This window comes from Apus apus, chromosome 1 (genome assembly GCF_020740795.1).
Source record: "Apus apus isolate bApuApu2 chromosome 1, bApuApu2.pri.cur, whole genome shotgun sequence".
Classification (NCBI taxonomy): domain Eukaryota; kingdom Metazoa; phylum Chordata; class Aves; order Apodiformes; family Apodidae; genus Apus; species Apus apus.
In genome coordinates, this window is record NC_067282.1 from 180131540 (window position 1) to 180152784 (window position 21245).

At 39.9% G+C, this 21245-nt stretch overlaps 1 protein-coding gene across 1 annotated transcript in view; it reads left to right on the forward strand.

The window, feature by feature from the left end:
* Window positions 1–21245, forward strand: part of MET (MET proto-oncogene, receptor tyrosine kinase) — a 91239-nt gene that overhangs the window by 4196 nt on the left and 65798 nt on the right. The window contains exon 2 of the mRNA XM_051617152.1: window positions 15556–16770. Coding sequence (XP_051473112.1) covers window positions 15565–16770 — 1206 coding nt within the window. The 5' untranslated portion in view covers window positions 15556–15564. The remainder of the gene's footprint in view (window positions 1–15555; window positions 16771–21245) is intronic.

The window sequence follows — 21245 nt, forward strand, 5'->3', positions numbered from 1 at the left end:
TCAATTTCTGTGTAAGGTGCTTTCCTCCTACCATAGCTCCTTCATTTTGACGTTTATCCAACTAAGCAGTATCAGAATCTTTTTGACATGTCCTGGTATCATTTCTGCAAAGGATCACTGACCTAGCTTGATAAATTTAAAAAATCAGCAATATAACTAAATATGTGACATTTATTGAAATTCATTCTTTGCCATGGAGCTACTTTCTTTCAAAAATATTGAGAATAGTAAGAGATTGCCGCTGCAATTTGATTAAATCTACAGTTGTTACCATTTGCCTTCTGAAAATTGATTCCTTCCCCTCCCTGTCCCCCAGCTTGACATGCTTATTGATTAAAAACTCTGCCCTGGCCTAAGCCAGTGTATATTTGTCAGTGTTTGTGTGCTTCCCATGCAAGTTTGGACAGGCTTTTGACCATGGAAGCTGACTCTACTCCTAAGCTATTGGAAATTGTAAGGTTCCCTAGCAATTGTTTTTAACTATATGATGACACATCTTTGAACCCCATTGTACGAAGGAAAAACACCTTCTGACTGGAGGGAGATTTCCTGTTTATGTGTATGTTAGCTGGAATTAAGCCTTCCCCTGTGCGTTGGCTGAGTTGTGGGTTGTTGTTTTGGGTTTTTTTTTTTGTAATCCAAAATGTCAATGTGGCAAGTCACCTCCAGAATTTATTTTTTTGGACAGGATACAGGTCTTTTATTGTCAGAATAGCATGGCTCTGGATTTGATGATAAAGCATAGGGCCTCTCAGTTACACTGCTACAAGCAGACTCAATTAGTTGAGGCAGCACAGTTATAAAGATAGCTAGATTTAGGCAATAAGTAATTAACTTTTATTGACAGTTTTATACAATGTGAGTTCACTTCCCACACAGGAAGTTTTTGGCTTCAGGCAGATGTTCTTTCAGCATAAGCAGATAAATTTGCCAAATGTATAATTTATTTTATAAAATGGTTAGAATCCATAGCTTTGGTTGTGACTGAAGAGAGCCCAGTAAAATCTTCTGATTCACTTTATTGAGCAAAGAGTAAGCCCAGCAGGTGGACTCCAGCTGAGAGCCCAACTACAGAATTTCATGCAGTACCTGAAGGGCTTTCAGCTGTATAGACATGGGCAGTTGACCAAAAAATAAAGCATATGTAGCACTCCTGCCTCTTGGTATCTGGTGTGCTTAGGTTTGGGACCTTGTGGTGTGCCTCTGAACCCAACGTGCCATAGCTGAACCCCCTTCAGAGGGGAGAGGAGGTGTCAGGAGACTCAGAAAGGCATTTTGCCAGTAACAGTAACAAGGCTGGACCACCCTCAAGTTACACAGTAAAGTTATAGTTATTTATTAAATACTGTGTTAAGGTTTCTGGTTTGCTTCAAATGATGCTCATTTTAAACAACTGTCTAGGACTGGGAGAAACCTGGACTAATGGACTGATTACGCCAAGCGTTTGTTAGGGCTGAGAGCCACATGGCCGCGGTGCGGGGTGTCCGCACCCAGCCCCAGCTGTGCTGCTGCTGCCCCTGCCCACATCTGGCAGAACGTTATCCTCGGCTGAATTCCAGTCCCTCTATTACGCACCACAATGGTTCAGACCCACAACACGTGCGAGTCTTCAGCAACTTGCTTTTCATACCTCCTCTTGTGGTTGTGCTACTTGCCTGGGAGGAGCTGAGCACTTTCTGCTGCTGACCCTTTATGGACGCTGGGTTTGGCTGTGCCTTTGTGTGTGTTTGCACAGTATTTGCAAAATGGATTTTCACTATTTCCTCCCTTTCAACTTTAATACAACATTGAGGTATTTTTTCCACATTATTTTTTTCTCATTAATATTTGTACAAATTGATAATTCCTGCAGGAACTATTTACTTTTCTCTATAGTTAGAATTCCAAACTTACTTATTTTCCCTTTATTTTAGGAGATATTATTTCTTTTGTTTCTCTGTTTATTTTTTAGTTTGTTTGAGCTGGATGCTGAATGTCACCTTTCTTTTACATTGTTTTTTTCCATATTGAAACTGCTCTAGCTTGCATCGTTTTAAGCTTGGTAGAGGACTATTGTGCCATATGATACCTAGGGACATACACAGTTTCTTATTGTATGGTCTTTAGCTTTATTGTGAATAAGAATACTTTTTGAATTGGTTGGCCTAAAATAAATCAACAAAATTTCAGGACCATTACAGATATTTATTCAGACAGAAGGGTTTGGTTCTCCCCACATCACACCCACCCCATGGATGATCTGATGAGGATAAAGGTAGCAGGTTTCCAAGTAACCTCAGCCTTTAAGAAAATTCCCAAATCTGTGAGTTGTCCCAAATGCATGACTAGAAAATAACATGTTTTGCTCTGTAGAGGTGAAATAACTTCACAAGCTTCATCTGTCTCCAGATCTATGCTGGAGTAACTGAGGCTTGGATTTCTCTCTATCTTGAAGACTGTTGTACAGACAAAGTTGTATTAGGATTTCTGTTACATAAATTATATGCCCTTTTATCTGTTGTTATATATCGCCGTATCTGTTATGGGTATTATTGTATCATTTTCATGTGTCTCCATGAACATGTCTCATTCATGGGTTAGGTCTGAGAAATCAGGATAAAGCAGAGAGAGGCAGCTTTCCTGAAGACAATGAAAGGTGTTGGTAGTTGAATTCATGTCAAAAGTTGATAAATTCCTCTTTCCTAATGTCAGTGAAAATGTTAAATGAATTACTGGAGTTATATTCAGTTTTTCTGTCTACTTCTACAAAGTGGATACTAATTTTAGATGTTATATATTACTGTCCTGCAAAGCCTTTGCTTAAACTCTTCAAGTTTATTGCTTTTGCTCTTTGGATTAGAAGGCAATATAATTCTTAGTGAAAAAAAAAATCTTGTTAATACTTGGTATTTTATATCATTCTTACAAATGCCCAAAGCTGCATTAAAAAATTAAAAAAAAAATAAAATTGCAATATTAATGCTTTAAAAAGTAGATAGAATGCAAACAGTATTGGACTGCAGTGAAGCAGTAAACCACTTTGAAGCTCCCTCTGTGATTAAGCACTTCTGCATCAGAGACTATAATCCAAATTTCACCCTGAAAAATGTGTTTACCATCCATTCAATTCAGTGCAAAATGTTGGGCCTGTCTGAGGATGAAGTTTAGTCCACAGTTAGAGATTGAAAACTTTATCTTAACTGTTGTTTAACCCTCCTGATGAAGGAAAACTTCAGAATCCACTTTGCTGTTGATTTTTTGTATGTGTTCAAGGACTGGGTGCTACATGATAATGAGTTTTATCCTTGTTTGCTTTTCCAGTGCTTCCAAATAGTAAATGGGGGTGTTCCCCCAGCCAGGATATAGGTGCCCTTAGTTAAAGTTGAGGTGTCTGAATACAAGTAAATTTCATCACCTTCAATGGAAATTATCCAAATGCTTAGAACAGGTAGCAGACCTACACTTGTACTACAGCTTTATTTCTGTGCTTTGCTTTGTTTTTCCCATTTCCTAGTATTTCGTGTTTATTAAGTATATTGTAGTCAGAACGTGAAATTCCCAAATGTCTTTTTTTCCTGGTATTGCCAACACTGGCCTTGCGTACAACTCACCAGAGAACATGGCACAGTGGCAACATTTCACTCTGTCCTTTGCCTTCTTGGAGGATCCAATAGCTCCTTGCCCTGGGAGTGTCCTCTCCTGTGACATCCTCCAGATCTTGCCAGTTCTCTACCTTGGCTCTTAAGTCAAATTTCCACAATGGGAAAAGCCTGTTGAATCTACTCAACATGGGAACCTTCCTATAAGTTTTTGGACTATCCTATAAATTTTGTATCAGTTCTGTTCATGCTTCAGACCTGCAAAATGTTAAAACCCCATTACATTCTATCTGCCATTAAATCCCATAGAATTCAGTTACTCTTCTTTGTATCAAATTCTATTGGATTTTTGTCCATATTATCCCAACCTTGTGTATACAAAAGAGATGGATTGCTAGGCATGTCCATTTGTGAGAAAGGGATGATTTCCTCCCTTTCCTGGTTATATTCAGAAAGACCTGACCAACAACAGTTACCCTCTTTCCTGGATAACTATGGCAGGCTACATGGCAGCAGTTGCTCTGATTGTGGAGTGTTCTAACAGAAGGTGGGAGAGATGAGAGCCAGGCTGGAGGTGGGTAAAGTCAGCACAGAGTGCATGAAATCACAAAAATAATTAATGACCTTCTAATTGCAGAACTGAATCCTGTGTATTTTCTCCAGGGCTAAAAAGGGAAAACACCGTGCATGGTCATTATCAGTCAGGAGCACTGAGTGCCAGTTCTCTGGAGTCTTCTTTCCTTCTGAAAACACATTTACAAAAATAAGTATGCGTTTGTTCTTCTTCAGATGTAAGCTGCCATGATAAAATCACCTTGGGGAGAGCTCAGAGACATCTTTGCTGCTTCCTGAAAATTGCTGCGTGGTTTGGTTTTTTTTGTTTGTTTTCAAATTGAGAGGTTTTCATGTAACATGCTTTGAAATAACTCCTTTTAGGCAAATAATACCACATTTCTCTCGTAAACTAAACACAGGCAAGGCCAACCTCTGCCTGCAGATAAGCACACGTGGCTTCCAAAGTTCCCCTGACTGTAGCGGGAGAGCTTCCTGCTTATCTGAGGAGAGTATGTGCCTGAAATCCCCGCAGGGCACAAAAATAAGGTAACAACCAGTGAATTGTTTTCACAGTACAAAAAGCCTTTCAGGAAGCAGCAAGGAGCAATAAGAGGTGGCTAAAGGATAAGAAAGTACCCCTTTTCCTCTGGAAAAGGCAAATCTGAAGGCAGATTATTTACTGGGACCTCCCTTGCATGCTGTTAATAGGGGTAAAAGCCCATCAGTCAAATATTTGACTAGGCATAGTTTATAGGGATTTCAAAGAGATATAAAAAGATAATGCCCGTGTCCATTAGCTAGTTACTTGCAAATGCAATGTAGGTTATTTCAGTCTTTCTTTAAAGAGTAATGATTGTCTTCATTAACAATATATAAGATTTTTAAAGATTTACTCTTCTGCATCTATCATCCCTGTTAAATAATGCCTTCTGCATCTCAGTATTTATCCTTTATCATCTATTGCTCATTTTAAATGAAGTAATATTGAGATTCTGTCATGTCAACAGATCTTCTGCCTTTCAGGCTGTTTTAAGCACCCTGTTTTCTAGTCCTTAGTCAGCTCAGCTATCATAGGTATTGATTATAATATTTTTTGCATAAAGCCTGCACAGTCAAGCCTTGGAGCAGGTGGTAGCTTCATATTAAAGAAATGTAACTTACCCTGACAAACCTGAGATCTGAAGCTAGGCTTTCATGTAAAAGCCAGATGTGTAAGAATTTAGACCTCTCCCATCGTCACCCCCAACAGCTGCATCTTACTCAAAATTAAATTGCTCAAGTGAGTAATTATTAATCACATGAGTAATCAATTTTTTTTTTTATTTGTGCGTGACATACATGGTGCAAAAAGCAAAACAATATCATTTGAATATTTTAAGTAGGAGCAGGGATGTAAAAGAAAATGTTCTTGTTAGATGAGTGACCTTTGCTTAGTGTTGAATTCAGTGCTGTAAACTACTTAACAAAACCCAGTGCTCAGGAGCAATTGTTGTAATATTAAGCCCTAAATTAAAAACATATGCTAACTGAAATTTCCAGTTTTACCACTACCATTTTATTTTCCTTTTGGATAAGCTGACCACACTTAAAATTATGGGTAAGATCCAGGTCTTTGGCGTCTAAAACAGGGTTTAGTGTGAGATCAGGGCGTAAGTCCAAGAAAAGGATCCAGAAAGGTAACACTCACTGGTCACAAAGCTTTCAGATGCTCCGATTAACTGGTGCCTGCGCTTCGTGCTAAATATGCCCTGGATCTCACCTGAGCTTCAGCTCTGCAGCAGAAGAAATCACGTAGAGCAGTAAGAGGCCCTTGATTCTGGCCAGGTTACAGCTCATCTAAGCTGGTTTCCAGTCCCCAGACAGGATGGAGCCAGGCTATACAAACAGGTCCTGCTGCTGACAGGCTGCCTCGTGTCCCACCCTCAATCCCTGGTCTTCGTCCTGGCCTACTTGGCTCCAAAGCGTGAGGATCGCATTGCCTAGGAGGATTCGCATCCATGCCTTCCTCTGTCTGCATCTTCCCACCTGGATGGGAGGAAGAGAGCAAGGTGAATGCTGGATCTCTCATGGCAGGGGAGTGCTGGCAGAGGCCACCTGGACCCAAGGGAGGGCAGGTGGCAGAGAGAATCTTAGCATCATAGAATTATTTTGGTTGGAAAAGACTTTTAAGATCATCAAGTCCAACCATTAACGTAGCACACTGCCAAGTCCACCACTAAACCATGTCCCTAAAGGGATGTAGAGCCAAGCCCTAGTCTCAGACCTGTGGCCAACCTTGGCCAGCATGTGGGGATGAAGACCATGGTTTTAAATAAACTCCCTTATGGCAGGCACCATCCTACAGCTGTCTTTCTGTGCTGTGCCTGTTTTAAACACTGATACTAAGCCCTTCATATTTTGGAGGTGTTTGGTAAGAACAAGCTAATTTATCCTCATGTCACCCCTATGAGAAAGGTAAATACTGTCTGAAGTTTGGAAACAGCCTCTTTGCTTATCTCACAGACTCCTTGAATCTGGCTCCAGCTTTCCAAAGGAGGCACTCTGGAATCTGAACAAGTCTAAAACCTGGTATCAGACCCTGTATAAACAAGAACCCCTGAGAACAGTGATTGCACATTTAAGCTCCCCAGGTCTCCCCAAGAGGAGGGGGGAAAGGCTGAAAGAAAGTAAATGAAGCAACTGAAAAATCCATTCTGAAAGAAAGAAAGATCATCTCATTAGCATGAAACAACTTAGACCACTCAGCCATCCCTGAACACTTTCTTCAAACTATTGAGTTTTTCAGCATCATCTGAAGGTCAGCACAATATTTCAGAATAAAAGCTGTGGCTGACAGACCTTTGTTGAGGGAGATCTGCCAAAAAACAGGAGCTGAGGCTGCTCCAGATCAGCCACTCCGCTGATTGCAGCTGTGACACTGTTGCCTCTGGTGAGAGCCAGGATGTCAGATAGGCTGGTCCCAGGCCATTTCGGGATTTATGAACACCAATACTGTAAAGTTCTTGGAAGCAGATCATGAATCACAGGTTCACAGTAAGGCAGCCGTCATGCCAGTGAGCCATCATTAACTCAGTTTCTAAACTGAGTGAAAGTAGGGCATCAGTTAAAGTGCATTGCAATAACATCAACTTGCAGTGACAAAAGCAAGGTCAGCATTAAAATAAAAGGTCACAACCTCCTAACCAAACACAGATGGGAAATGAACACTATCCTTGACATTGCTCCTGTTTGATTATCAGAAAGCTGCTATGAAGCTAAGTAGACCATCAGGTTATTAACTTTGGTACCAGACAAAGGATGTGTTCTGCTAAGCTGAGACATAAATACAGACTTCATTGCTTTCAATAGGTGGTTTACAAATACAGTCAATTCCATTTTCTCTGTAGCCATTCTGAGGGTTTGCACCATGAATTTACCTAGGGCAAAGGCTACTGAGTTAGTTTTGCATAGAGGCAGTGTTTGTAGTTCTCTCAGACACAACATTACACATCATGGTTATACTGCTTGTGGAGCCAGCTTGGGCATGCAGGAGTACAGTCTGCTTTAAAATATACTACATGTGGACAAATCACAGTATCATGTCAATGGTCTATGCCAGGACAGACCAGTTCAGCAGCCTCTCAAAGCTCCTAGATGCAAGGAGTGGGCTTGGAGGCAACCTAAAGGCCTCTGTGCAGTACCATCACAGGTCCACAGGCATTTTTTTTTTCCCCAGTTTCTCCAGTGCCTGGATAAGGCAGCCCCCAGCAGTCTTGTTCCAGCCCTTGGGCAAGCTCTCCAAATCTGGAGGCCCTGCTCACTCCTACAGATGTGCTGATCTTGCTGGGACCCTGCGCGAAGTTTGGCCATGACTTCTTGACTCGACAAGCTGTGTATCAAGCAAGGCATCACCAATATATCAGCAATCCTTGACCCTAAGTTTTGTCACTAATTTGCTTTGCAACTCGCTGAGACACATTGACTGAGGAGGGTGAAGTCCCTGCACTGGTGACATGTTTTATGTGCGCCCACAGAGCAGGAAAGCTGTTTCCTGACACTGTCCTGCTAGTTCTTTCAGAGGGAAGAACAGTGCCAGCACAATTACTTTTGCTTGGTAACCTAGGTATTTGTGCCACACCTTGGAGGAATTCAGAAACTTGTTGGGTTTTAGTTGCTGTTATTATTATAGTTCTTGTATTTACCATGGCGTTCAAAAAACCTCGATAACTTGGTGTGCATATAGACCCTTTGTTACAGTTCTCATGTAATGTACTTTATCTTCACTATCTATTGATGTACACAACTCTTTCCTTTTTTTTTTAAGAGATTAATGTTTGGCTATGAAGAATTATTGTCTTGGGGGCTCCTAAGAGCTATTAGCAGCTACTGACAATTAAACTGCAGGAAGTGCCCTGCATCAAGATCTTTCATAATTGCTGTTAGAACCTTTAGATCGGATCTGTATGCTGTCTTGGCTACTCATGGCTATCTACCTCTTAATCTTTTTCATTCTATGACCCATGGCATTCCTTTAATTATCACACTATGGAAGGCTGTTAGCTTTACAAGACAGGAAAGGCTTCCAAAACCTGCTCTGCATTTCAATACAGGAATTCAGGTAGATAGATGTCATAACCATGAAGTGTAAAGTAGAAAATCTAAGTACGTGCTGAAAGTAGTTAAAGGAATTGAGCTAAAACTCTGCTTGCAGCCAGGTTTGCCAACTTGGCTCTTTACGAAAGGAGGAACTACATTCCAGGGAAATTACACTGTCCCTGTTCTGTACAGACAACCACAGAATGCTCAGACTCATGCAAAAAGTTGATCAACAGGATCAACTAAAAAATACAAGAAAACTGCTTTTTTCTACTGTCAGGTAAAAAGGATGTGTGTCTTTACCTGAGCTTGTATGACTTCCTTGGTGAACCAGGGCACATGTCTGCATTTACCTCAATTGCCTAGAGTCAAGAAAGGTCTTTGCTTTGCATATGCAGGGAAAATGTGTTGAGATTAGATTGTCCAAACATGTGAAAAATTAGGAGTGAAGCCCAAATATCTCCATATTCAGTCACCTGAAACAGAAGACCAATGTACAATAACAAGCGTAACATGTTGTTTTACCCCCATACAGCTCCTTTTCTATTTGGACTGAATAAGATGTTTCCATGCTGGTTGTCAGGCTGAATTATTTGCTGCAGAAGCCAAGTTTAAGTCTGGGATAGAACCAGATTTGTTTTAGTGCCAATGTGGTAAAAAAGTCACAATAGCATCACAGGTATTTTGTTAATGAAGCTCCACAGTTGCTGACTTGCATTTCAAGTGAATGCAGTGGATCAATAGTGGTGTATTGTTAAAAGTTTACTTTCTGTTTTACTACTATCACCAAACATAATATATTTTTTAAAAATCCTCCTATCCTTATGCAACCAGATGTGAAAAGCTGTCCTCCTGTATTTAAATGTCCAAATCCACCTGGAAATATGAGCATGAACAAAGAAGGACCTAACTTGTTGTGGGTATTTTGTGCCTGTTTCTTAATTATTCTTTGTATATTTTTAACTTCTGTTCTAGTTCCTATTCTTTGTGGAATTGATTCCTCAGCCCTTAGAATGAGTACCACCTCCTTACATTAGAAATTTCCCTGAATCCCAACAAATGCTGTATAACACCTTTTAAATTAGTCTTTTTAAGCAACATAGAGCTTTTGATCTGCTCCACTCATTCGTAATACATCAGTGAGTGCTTGCTGAGGTTCATTATGAAAGAATCTGTAGTGCCACTGTAGCCCATCACAACAAAAAATTATTAAATAAATCCAGTTGTGCTGCAGACCCAAGATGTGAGTTGGCTTTAAGATGTTAAGATCTGAAGCAAGTTTCAAAGAAAACACTATACTTTATGGCACTGCAGGACACGTACAAATGTAATGCAAAATGAGTATAAGAATAACATCTTCTCCACTGCAAAGGAGAGATTAGTGTTCTTGTGTTTTAATGCCTGTTAAAAATAAACCTGGCAGGCAATGAAAATGCTTCCACTGATGGCTGCTGTGAATTATAATGGTATATTGGACCCAATAATTGGCCATGTATATTAAAGAGTATATTTTATGCAGGGAGAATTTAATTACTTTATTTAAAAAAAAAAAAAATGAATATTGTAAGAAAAGGCTTACAGATCAGTTGAACATGCTAATGAAAGCATTTTCTTCTGACACACATGATTGCACTGGATATGTAGAGGATTTAGGTAATGGTAGATCCTCCAGCAATTGCCTAGGCAATGCCCATCAGGCATCTGCGTGCACACGCACCGCTTGGAGTACCACAGGAACCTCCCAGCTCTGTTATGAATGAATTTATTACCTAAATCACTGGTACTAAGTCCTGTGACTCTGCACTGAGAAAATGCATAATGTTAGTGTACATATCATGTACAGTTATGTTCCTGTGTCCTGACTAGGATGGGTAACCTAAATGAGAGTTAAATAGTGAAGACAAGAGAACATGGATTTTAACTCAGATTAGCCATTTGAATTGAACTCAGGGATCAATTTTCTGTTTACTGCTGACTTTCTCAAATTTCCTTGTTCTCTCTGTTATTTTAACTCAAGATAGCTAATGCAGGTTAGCAATTCTGACTTCAGAAAAATTTTAATCTGTGGACATAGAAAATAGGTTAACCTCAATAAGCATTTTACATATAACCAATCTTGCCTACAGATGCAATCAGTTAATTGAAAAGTCTGATGAAGACACATCCTGTGTGAGCTTAATCTGTTGAAGCTGATGCCAGTGCTGTGACAGATTTGCAACCACACATTCAAGGTGGATGGATGGAGCTGTTATCATCTCCCCCTTTCAGTTGCCCTGTCCTGTTAAATGATGCCACTTTCATCATGGCAGGACATCTGATCCACAGGGAATAAGGTCATGAACTGGCACAAATACTGGTCCAGGATAGTAAAGCAAACTGAACTATCAAGAGCAGCAATCAGTAATGTTATCCTATATAAATTTGCCACCACGAGTCTGTCAGAGCCCATATTAACAAGATGTACTATCCCACTGGAGGAAAAAAAAAAAAAAAAAAAAAAAAAAAGCTAGGCTATCAAATACTTCCTTAAAGAAAGGGAAAGGCTACCACTCACTGTCATCAGTTTGTGAAATGTGAATTAACATAGCTCTGCTGTTACCTAACCTAAAATGACCTATTTGAGGACTAAATGTGCTCTTGTATAAACATGCTCTGTGTGGGATACACAGGACCCTGTTATTTCACTTTCTGAAATAAAGCAAGGCAAAATGAGATGCACCAACCAACAGTGTGTTGTCTTAGCTTGTGCAGATCCATGGAGTGCTTTGTGATCAGAGGTAGATGGGACCCAAGTTGTTGAAATGAGGGCTAGAAAAACAGGCATGACTGCTGTCTGGCTTCCTTGCGTATGACAGCTTGAACATTGTTCTACAAATAAGGCCAGGCCTGACTTGTCAGTATGGGGGCAAACAGTGTGAAGAAGAGGCATGATGTTCAATGTTTACAAATTGTCACCCAGGCTGTAATTAGGGAGAATGGAGCTTGTAGAAAAAGATTGCCATTGGGAAGCTCTTAATTGTGCACAAACACTCAAGACCAAGCCTGGTGAGAAGCATCGGCAATAGCACTTGAGGTTGCCAGGCACAATAATATGACACATCATTGCTAGCCACTTGCAATGGTTGATCAAAATCCATTTTCTCATCAGTTATACAAGCTAGAGTCTGCTGAGGGATGGAAAAATGAGCACATCATGACACAGGCTTTGAAAATATCTCTTACAAAAGAAATAATCCATCCACAGCTATTGCTTGCTGATAGTTATCACCAGTCAAAGCTTACAAGTCTTCTGTAGACACATGAAAGACACAAGTCACAGAAAGGTCACAAAAGAATGAACAGCATGCATCATCCAAACCAAGTACAGGAACAGAGGGTTTACTTGTTTTCCTTTTGCAACTGATAGCCAGCAACCAGTTCTTTGACCTGCATTCAAAAAGTGTATCTTTTAACGTAAGTATTTTGGTTCTAATTCAGCAAAACTCTTTAATTGCTTAAGTTCAACTGAAATTACATATGAGTATGTGCTAAGGAGAATGGGGACTATTGGACCATTGAAGAGAGGTGGGACAAAATTTTTAATTCTCCAAACTTTTCCCACTTCCCGTGTTTGCAATGAGCTGGTCTGCTTTTTTATAAAAAAGCAACTTTGTAATGCAGGCTGTAGCAGTGTACTAGAGAAAGTCTGTGGGTCAAATACAGATAAAAAGAGGCACCAAACATCATGAGAGTCTCACTGAGTAACAGTAGAGTATGTATCATGCGAGGACTTTGAAAAAAACCAAATACCTAAAAAAAGGATTTGCACACTGTGCTCTCCACATAACTCCTATGTCCTCCCTAAGCTATAAATGTCTCACAGTGGAACGTGTGTCTTCTGATTTCAGGTGCCTTGAGGAAAGATACACAGTGTGGTAGAGACATGCATTGTAGGGGAGCCATCTTACCTTAAGCTACCCATAAATCTAAGCCTGAGATTCCTATAAGTGGGACTCAGTAGATTTTTTGTATGGGAGAATGCTTGAAACACCTCAGAAACCAAACAAAGGAAGACACAATGATGGAGCTAAGATGTAAGATGACTTGGTTTTCATTTATTGCTCATATTTTCCTTCCTGTAGTGGTGAAATACAGTACCTATTATTCTTGGCATCCTTTGCATTACACTGAATCCCGCCCTTGCTCTTGCTGTTAAGCTTTTTGCTTCAGATCTCATTTGCTAAAGGAGCCTAAGGAGGAATTTTCTGTCTCCAGAGCACAGATTCAAACCAATGCTGTTTCACCAACTGCATGTAGGCAGACAGTAGCCTGTCTGAGGATTCTGACCTCACATCCCAAGATGTGGTTTGAGGGAAACACTAAGTCAGACTATTTATGGCTCTAAATCCCTCTGCAGTGAGGGTTTTTTACTGCTAGACAGCTAGGGATCTTCTTTTTCAGATGCTGGAAGAATGGGAAGGATTGTAAACTGAAGGCTGAGGGGCATACTGGTTGGGAAATCTATTTGGGAATGTATTAAGACAAGTACATAGCACAGAATATACTGTAACAAGGTAGATGCCTGTCAAGTAACCTTTCAGCTTTTTTCCCGTATTGGTGGTAGATCATTTTCATCTGCATCCTCTTCTATTTTCCCCCTAGTGTTTTCTCTCTCCACTGCAGTGCCGCCTCTGTTAAGTGGGTTTAAACTTGTTGTAGTAAACAATATACCTGCCTCCGTGTTGTGTCAGAAACAGAGCACTTTTGGAATTTTCTGCTTAATCTAGTATTTGTCAGAACATGTTGACATGTCAGAAGCGAGTCTGCAGGAATGTATCAGTTGTAGCAGTTTCTTGGTTGGAAGCACCAGCTGGAAGGAGACAGACAGACCAGGCTCCTGCTCCTCCCATTGCCAGGACCTTTGTGAGGCAGGGTCATGGAAAGGGTTGTTCTTGGATCGGGTGTGGCTTCTGGGTGTTTTGCACAAACTTTGGAAGCTCTTGGTTTCATCCCAGCACAGAGAAGGCAAAACTCTGTAATAGCAAGAAGTTTCAGAAGTTTCAGAGGAGGAGAACATTTACTGACATATGCAATACAGAAATCAGCACTGTGTACTGGTGCTATTTTCTAATTATAGCAATATCCCTGCTTTTTTTTTTTTTTTCATTTTCTTATAAACTCAAATCTATGTTTGGTTTGTTTCCAGGATTCTGTTGTCACTAATTAATATCAGAAAATGTTGATTTGAAGGAAGATTTTAATTTCACAATACCAGAAGTGTGACTTGTTCTTACCAGCTAATACTTGCAAGTAGGCTGTGTTTCTGACTTTATCCCCAGGTCTTGATCATGATTCTTATAAGATAACAGGGAGGAAGAACAATTCTTTGTTTCCAAAACCTATTTTTTTGTGTAATTAATGAGGTAAGCCACAAAAAGAGTTCAGTGGATGCTGAAATAAAAAGTTATAAGGCACACAGGAGATTATTGATGGATTGTTTTAACCAATCTAGTGAAAACACTGAGTTTATACATAGCTGAAACAGCTCTAGTCTGTGAGCATCTTTAATTTTGTGTAAAGTCATAATGAAACAAGAAGTCAGTATAGATTCCTATTATTAGTTTGTAATTGTCAAAGTTGTCTATTTTAAGTCCTTTCAGTGGTCATAAGCATTTCTCTGTTAGCAAGAATTGCTTAACTATAGCCAAACGATAAGTATTTTCCCAAAGTATAGTATCATATTGCTGTTAGAATGCATAATTGTTTTCTCCATGAAGAATCTAAATTTGGCTTAACAACTGTGTCATGACACGAACAGAAAATCTCTGGTGTCACAGGGCATAGCGTGGACACTGCACCGAAACGCTCATAACCACAGTTCATTTAATTGATCTTCAGAGGGGGTGAAATATCACACTAGTCATCTGCCTTTGGTTTTTCAAGCCACATCAAACAATTATGTGGAGAAGTAAAAAAAAAAAGGAAAGTGCTAGGTTTTTTTATTTCATCGGTTAATGGCTGTGGGTCACTTGATACCCCTTTGTTTACAACACAGTGATATGCCTGTATCTTGTAAAGGTTCACCAGAGTGACTTACTGCTGTGGTACCGGGTCTAAAATAAAACTTGTACATGCCAGGCACCACATGATTCATGAAATATTCTAACAATATATTACAAAACCTTGTCAACACTAGTGAAAATGACTATTCCAAGAAGTGGAGCTGGCTGAAAAAAACATTATTTTTTCCAAACAGGGCCTTTATGAAAGACAGTGATTTGGGGATCTAGAGGGAGAGAGGGGGGGGTTTCTTCCTTTGGTCTGGTGGAGAAAAGTCAAATAAAAAATGCCAACAGAATAAAAGAAGCCCATTTCAGCCCAGATCATCACATTAAGTCTTTCTTATTTCTTACTTTTGAGCAGCTGTGCGAACAACCAGCTCAGCCCCTTGAAGAGCTTGCCAAATGTCCATGCACTGAAGTGCTGCAACTGCGTTGTGTGCACTTGTGTCCCAATCTGCTTTCAGCTACCTGTGCACCATCTTCTAAATTGTATCAGGCAGCTGGTTTAATGCCAGTGTGGAAGCAGACATCTCTGCTACTGTACAACACACCAAGGGGTCTTTCAAAATTCATCATGAGAAAATCCTCTGTGATTGTTCTGAAAGTAGTGAAAAGGGTACCCATGAAGAACAGTAATCATAGCAGTTTCTAGCACAAGACTATTAATAACACTGAGCAAGATTACAACACTTCTTAAACTGAAATAGTTCAGCTGGTATGTGCAGCCTAGAAACATATTTCTGTTGACTGATGAACTGATGTTTTAGTTTATGAAATATAACCACTCTTTAAATATATTTTGACAGATTAGCTCTATGACAATGAAGCCTTTTACTGCATATCCTTCTGGGTTTATCGTATTCCTGTTTGCCTTGCTGCAGAGGAGCCATGGACAATGCAAAGAAGCAGCTAAAAAATCAGAGATGGATTTGAGTGTAAAATATGATCTTCCTAACTTCGTTGCAGAAACACCGATTCAGAATGTAGTTTTATACAAGCATCATGTTTATATTGGAGCAATCAACAAGATTTATGTACTAAATGAAACTCTCCAGAACATTTCTGTGTACAAGACTGGACCCATTCTGGAGAACCCCGACTGCATGCCATGTGAAGACTGCAGAGATAAAGCCAATTTATCTAACAGCGTATGGAAGGATAATGTCAACATGGCACTGCTCTTAGAAACTTATTATGATGATCAGCTCATCAGCTGTGGTAGCGTGTCTGGAGGCATCTGCCACCGTCACATCATTCACCCTGACAACCCTGCTGACATTGAAAGCGAGGTGCACTGCATGTATTCGCCTCGGGTGGATGGAGAAGCAGATAATTGTCCTGACTGTGTTGTGAGCACTTTAGGAACCAAAGTTTTGGTGACTGAAAAGGACAGGTTTGTCAACTTCTTTGTGGGAAATACTGTGACATCTACATTTCAGCCTCCTCATGTGCTGCATTCAATATCAGTTAGAAGGTTAAAAGAAACACAGGATGGTTTTGAATTTCTCACAGATCAATCTTATATAGATATCCTTCCTCAGTTCCGCGACTCGTACCCAATTAGGTATGTCCATGCCTTTGAAAATGATCACTTTGTCTATTTTCTGACTGTCCAGAGAGAATCTCTTGACTCTCAGGCTTTTCACACTAGAATTATCCGCTTCTGCACTTTAGACTCAGAGATGCGATCTTACATGGAAATGCCTCTTGAGTGTATTTTTACCGAAAAGCGGAGGAAGAGGTCCATCCGAAAGGAGGTGTTCAACATTCTGCAAGCTGCCTACGTAAGCAAGCCAGGTGCAGCTCTAGCCCATGAAATGGGCCTTGGGTTAAACGATGATATTCTCTATGGTGTTTTTGCACAAAGCAAACCAGACTCTTCCGAACCAACCAATAGATCTGCTGTCTGCGCTGTCTCCGTGCGAACCATCAACGAGTTCTTCAACAAGATTGTTGACAAGCAGAATATGAAATGTCTCCAGCACTTTTATGGGAAAGAGAGTAAATACTGCTTGAACAGGGTAAGTGACAGTTAATTTGTTACATTTTGGGACTGCAGTTCTCTTTTTGCCTACTCCATTGCTGGGTAGCCATCCCCTCAATTTTAGTTACAAAATGTAAGTCCCTGATCATTTAGATTATTTGGCATTGCTGATGATTCATTGCTGTAAGAATTAGGTCCTGTAAATTGACTGTGAAAATCCCTAAGGTCCTTATGGTACTAAGAAAGTATTTTTATTTATGTATTTGTAAGTCATTTTTTCCTGTGTTCTTGAGAGACTGTGATACAGATAAATGGAACATTTAGGCAGTTAGGTCTTTCAGTATCTCAAAAAAGTATTCATTAACATTCATATCCATGTGCACTGAGGAGTCCCTGAATATATCACTCATATTTCAAACTGTGTTAATGCTGAATCACTGCCCTCTTTGGAAAAAAAAAAAAAGAAAGAGCTGGTTTGGAACATGCCATGAAGAGCCAGATTGTAATACAGTTACTCATGCTTGATACATAAACAGTCCCACTGAAATCAGTTTTCTTAATGAAAGAAGTGTCTATGAACAGTGCGTCTGAATGAGGATACTGGTAGTCTCAGTTGTGAGGGTTCCCTCTCTGTACAGTATGCTTTCAGGTGGTCACTGCTTTTCAACCACCTGATATATGATGAGTGAAGAAAGGACAGAAGTTATGTCTTCCCTTCTGGCCAGTGTCTGTGCTGGTGTCAGCTCTTGTACAGGAAATACAGACTCTGGGAATCAGGTACTTTAAACATTTCATTTGAAACACAAAACATTAGAGCTTTGAATTGTCCTTCTTATGCAGCAGGGTCTTAAATGTCCAATCTGGGGAGCTTTCTTTTCTCAAATACAAGAAAAGTGGAGCTCAGAGGTGGCACACTGTTCTCTACTAGCAAGCACAGCCAGACCTGTCATGGGAGCTGGGATGAAGCCTGTGTCAGGATAGAGCAACAGCTCAACCTGCATTTGGGGCTGGATGGAGTCTATCATGCCCTGTTGTTGGGGTGGCTCCTGGTGAGAGTGGGAACCACAGATCTTAATCACCCCTGTACCACCAGAGTCCTCCTCAGCCCAGCTGCCCAACACAGGGCATCAGGGCAGGGTGGTGTCACATGCCCTGGTTGGAGGTGGGAGCCTCTTGCATGAAAAAGGAAGGCTGCTCTTTACTGCCAGGGTGAGATGGTGGAGTCTGGGGAAAAGCACCCATTACAGACCTGGTTTGGCTTAGAATCATAGAACCGTAGAATTGTTTTGGTTGGAAAAGACCTTTAAGATCATCAGGTCAAACCATTAACCTAATGCTGGCTAGTCCCTGGTAGTGAGAATGCACTCAGAGGGGCAGAGGGGAATCTGACCCAGTCTGAGCACCATTACAACAGCCTCAGCACCTGGCAGACTGCTCCTTATCACAGGCTCTAGGTGTTCAGCACAGATGTAGGCACTGCCTGCAGATCCTGATACAGCAACAGACCCAGCATTTTATTCCCTTTTTTTGGGAGGAAGGCAATTTTCAGGAACTAAAAGGAAGTTAGCAAACATGCATCACAGTTACTTCTTACCTTTCTTCACTGTGTTATTGCTGTTCTAATGTTTCATTTCAGGGCTTAATATCTTTTTTTCTTTTTTCGTTTTTTTCTTAGTTTTTAACAATGAACATTGTTCTCCTCTGAAAGTACTTTTTTTTTTTTTCACTATTGCTGGGCCATTTTATTTGTGATTGACTGTCTTTAAAACTCATGGCCTTTAACTTATCTCATTCTGTTCTTGCCTATACACCTGTTTCATGAGGTGATCTTTTTGTAGCAAAGTGCAGCATTAAAATATTGACAGAATAATTTGCCACTTTTCACATGCTGGGAAGTGCTTTCCTGTTTCAAGAGCTTCTCCAGAGTGTGCTGCTGCTTTGCATATCAGAACTGAATGTCTTATACTGCAGACAGTTTATTATAGTTGCCCATTTTAAAGAAATGTCATCAGAACTCTGATTTCTGCTACATTAAATTGATAAAGGGAAAATGTTTCTGTGATCTCTTGTGGTTCCTTTAAATGGCATAAAGGCAGTTAGAAATTTCTGTCCTGATTGTTTGCTTAGCACTAAAATACCAGAACTGTCAACTTTGCCATTCCACCATTCCATTTTCTTTGCTTTATTCCAGAGGACTCATTAGGGTTCCAATGAAAAGTGTCCCATGAGTTTTTTCAGGTTTCAACTAGCCAACAAGATTGACAAGAAATTGCCAGGCATCCTTCATACACCTGTTTTTCTCAGATGTGTAAAATAGACCTGCAAGGTTGGAAGGTGAAGGAGGGGAAGGAGCAGGCAGAAGGAGGAAATCCCATTATATCTTATGTTTATGCTTGTGTCAGGAATGTAAATTCTGGTCTTCATTGATTTTGCTAGAGATAAAATAATAATAAAAAAAAAAATCCCAAACCCTTCAACTCTTCTTAGGCTCTTTTTGTTCATTATAAAAAACTACATGAGGGCATAACCCATTTTTTCCCTTTTATAAGTCACCTTCGACTTAAAAGGAAGGTTTTATAAACTGTAAGAGTTTGTCAGAGTTTATTTTGGCAAAATTCAAAACTTGATTTTTGTAATGTAGCCAAGATGATCTTTCTCTTTGATGTTGAAAGAATGAAACCACAGACCGCTTATGCAAGTGAAAGGCACTGACCACTGAGATTAAGTCATAGCACAGTGAAAACAGTACAGCAGTGAATATGGAATGCCACTAGCTTCAACATTAAAAAGAAAAATGAGCCTTTAGCAATGTTTGCAGGGGAGTGTGATCTGATAATTTACAGTTAGTATCTGATGAGGGCCATTTCATGTTATCAAAAAAAGTCCCACAAGACAATTGTACATCATTTTGTTGGACTTTGGGTATTCCAAAATACTGTGGCTGTCCCTCAGGACTATATAGTCTGAGGCTGGTAAAGGTAGAATTAGACCAAAATAAACCAGAATAAAACATCCCAAACACTTCCTCAACTCATTCTTCTCAGATTTTAAGTATTTAAAAAAACAATACTTCACCTCATATTGATGTGGTTGAAAAAAATTGTTAGTTTTTAGCCTTGTTTCCTAAAGGAATTAATTTTAACTTGTCATGCTGTTGTATGCCTGTCTTTCCATTAGTTGTCCTGACAACCTCAATAATAAGAAATCTTAAAGATGTGAATCCAGGTGTGAACCCAGAGACAGATCCAATATATGCTTAGGCTGTAGAAACTGATGAAGTGTAAGGAAACCCTCTATAAACATCAGAAGGACTCGCAGGGACCAAAGCAGGTATTGCTCACCCATGGGACAGAGAAGTCTCTGTCAGAACTTAATTGGACAGTGAAGTCAACCAACCACAAGATATAAATCCAGATACAACTGTGCATCACTTATTCCAGTGCTCATGGAAAACTTCATAAAATCAAAAGAAAACATTTCCAGTTGTGTTTAAGTGAAATACAGAATAAGTCAAAGCCTGGACTCGCTGATGTCAGGGTTAGGAAAAGCGAATCCAGCGTGCATCTGATTGATATCAGATGTACCTCAACGGAGCTGTGACCAGTTAGCACTTCCTAATAATTTCCTTCAGTGAAGAGCTGGCTGTCACTTCAACGACAGCAAGGAGGAAACAGAACTGGCTTTAAATTAAAAGAAAAATTTGGAGTCAAGGTAAAGGGGTTTTATTGCCCAAGTCAGGACAAGGATCTGAGAGGGAGATGCTGTGGAGGATTGTGGATCACTGTTCAGGAATTTTCTCACCCACAATGAAGAGAAAACTGGATGTAGGCTTTTACAGAGTTTATTTGACACAGTCACTATCAGCTCTGGTGTGGGACTCCTCAAAACGGGAATATTTAGATGAGGAGACAGTTGTTGCGTCATTTGCAGACATAGTCCAGTAGTCTGTTCCCCTATCAAGAATTAAATAAGATTCTCCGAATGAGGAAGATGGGTTGAATTTAATATTGACAATCTCAACTATACATTTAAATTGTAATTAGTTAGATCATGAGGCTTTGTTTAGCCTTTCTGTGTCTCTTACATGCTACACAGTTGTGAGCTCAGTTCTTCTGCTGCACAACTTCAATGACTGTTGACTTCCATGAAAAAAACACCTCTAAAAATTAAATCCAAATTCAGATATTGTAATGGGTCTGTGGTTTTTATTCTTCTATAGGTAATTTAAGGTGAAATGCTAAAGTACTCCATTCACCTTGCAGGAAAAGCGAAACCACGGACAGGCTTTTGCCACCATGTTCCAAACAGGTGTCTTAAGCAAAACAAACTGGTTGCCACTCCAAACAAATGAAAAGCACAAACAGTTGGAAAAATGTGAAATGAAAACAGAAGATCACCAAAACAAAAGATAAAGTGACAGTAAAATAAACACACAGTGATGCTTCTTTATTACCATTACACTCATGATAGATGAGCAAAATTGGGTTATGCTTATATTGTAATGGAAGAAAA